The sequence below is a fragment of the Dendroctonus ponderosae genome, unplaced genomic scaffold (genome assembly GCF_020466585.1).
Source record: "Dendroctonus ponderosae isolate FM_Combo_2020 unplaced genomic scaffold, Dpon_F_20191213v2 Dpon_F_20191213_5, whole genome shotgun sequence".
NCBI lineage: Eukaryota > Metazoa > Arthropoda > Insecta > Coleoptera > Curculionidae > Dendroctonus > Dendroctonus ponderosae.
Window position 1 is genome coordinate 9,615,520 of NW_026018715.1, and position 1,829 is coordinate 9,617,348.

At 38.4% G+C, this 1,829-nt stretch overlaps 1 protein-coding gene across 2 annotated transcripts in view; it reads left to right on the top strand.

The window, feature by feature from the left end:
• The first annotated feature begins 6 nt into the window (after window positions 1-6).
• Window positions 7-1,829, top strand: part of LOC125504478 (4-pyridoxate dehydrogenase-like) — a 2,568-nt gene continuing 745 nt past the window's right edge. The window contains exons 1-6 of one of the 2 annotated variants that reach the window (XM_048666532.1): window positions 7-206; window positions 268-483; window positions 538-803; window positions 868-1,304; window positions 1,369-1,569; window positions 1,626-1,733. In XM_048666532.1, coding sequence (XP_048522489.1) covers window positions 11-206; window positions 268-483; window positions 538-803; window positions 868-1,304; window positions 1,369-1,569; window positions 1,626-1,733 — 1,424 coding nt within the window. In that variant the 5' untranslated portion in view covers window positions 7-10. The remainder of the gene's footprint in view (window positions 207-267; window positions 484-537; window positions 804-867; window positions 1,305-1,368; window positions 1,570-1,625; window positions 1,734-1,829) is intronic. The other variant, XM_048666533.1, reaches the window with a different exon arrangement.

The window sequence follows — 1,829 nt, forward strand, 5'->3', positions numbered from 1 at the left end:
AAAAGCTAATATGAAACAGTATAAATTTTATGCTACAGCATTGCTCTGCTTTGCTCTATCAGCAGACATTTTAACTCGAGCTCTAAGTGATGAAGAGTTCGATGAATTTGTGTCGGAAATTGAAGACTTTATTAATGTTTCTTCATCGAATGTCTGGGCCACTAATAATGATGACTACTTTTCGTCTGAAGATGCATCCTCAGTCGGTAAGTCTTGTCAGTTCAATGAACATTCAAAATATTGATAAATTGGAAATCAACCATCTAGACTATGGCACATTTGACTTCATAATTGCCGGAGGTGGAACAGGGGGAGGAATTTTAGCAAATCGTCTGTCTGAGCAAGAAAGTTTTACGGTCCTACTGGTGGAAGCTGGAAAAGCCAGAGCAGCAATTGTAGATGTTTTGGGACTGAATGGTTATCTGGTGGCATCCGAATGGAACTGGGCATATAACACAACCAAGCAAACCACCGGTTGTTTAGGTAAATTATTGACTTAATAATAATTGTAACAAAACTTATAATATAATTGTTCAGGTTCTGTTGACCAACGTTGCGCTTTGACAAGTGGGAAAGGCTTGGGTGGTTCAAGCAGCATAAATGAAGGGTTTAATGCCCGTGGTAACCACAAAGACTTTGATCAATGGGCAGATCTAGGCGATATTGGGTGGTCTTTCGAAGACTGCCTTCCGTATTTTAAGAAAAGCGAAAATACAAAATTTTCAGTAAGTGCTTCTGACAAACCTTACCATGGATTTGATGGAATGCAAAGTTTAAGTATAGCTGAAGATACTCCAATATTGGTAAAACAGCAACCAAACTAACAGTTAGAAGATATTCTAAACAGCTTTTTTACATTTCTTTCAGACCGACGCCCTACTTAGTGCATTTGAAGAACTTGGTAATGCTTACGTAGATTATAATGGCGAAACTCAATATGGAGTAGGTCGGCCTCAATATTATTTGGATAAAAATACAAGAGCAACCACTGCACATTCCTACATATTTCCGGCGTTAAACAGAACAAATTTGAACGTTACTGTGGAATCCCTAGTTACAAAAGTGATTCTCTCCAATAAAACGGCTACTGGAATTGAATTCTGGAAAAATGGGACAAAATACACGGCCACTGCTGGAAAAGAAGTGATTGTGTCAGCTGGAGCGATTAATTCACCGCAACTTTTGATGCTCTCTGGTATTGGGCCAGAAGACGAACTAAACAAGCACGGCATTGAAATTATTGCCGATTTGCCAGTTGGAGAAAATTATCAGGACCATCCATTGTTCCCTGGAGTATATTACAGGTACATTTAAGGTCAGGACACATTTACACCTAATATTTCATTCTTTCGAATGTTGTTTTTCCAGAACCAACGGGACATGGTACAATAATACTCTGCTCGAGAATTTAGATTTATGGAGAGACGACCATCGGCCACTCGTTGTTGGATTCGGGATCCAAACAATTAATTACTTCAATTCAGAAGGGAATAACAGTATAATTCCGGAAGTAGAAATTGTTGCCGTTGGCCCACCAGCGGCTTCCAAATCATCCGGAGTATTCTTAGGGTAAGTCACATTCTTCATTAAAAACGTTGTATACTCCACAAAATATATTTCTTTAGTTACAATGACACTTACGTGAAAACATTAGATTTTCTCGATTCTACGACCGATTTTTGCCTGAATCTATTATTATTGCATCCTCAAAATACCGGAAGGGTAACTTTGAAGTCAAGCAGTGCGAAAGACTATCCAGTGATTGATTACGATTATTTTGGAAATGATGATGATGTGGAAATTATGTACAACGCAATCCAATATGCCTT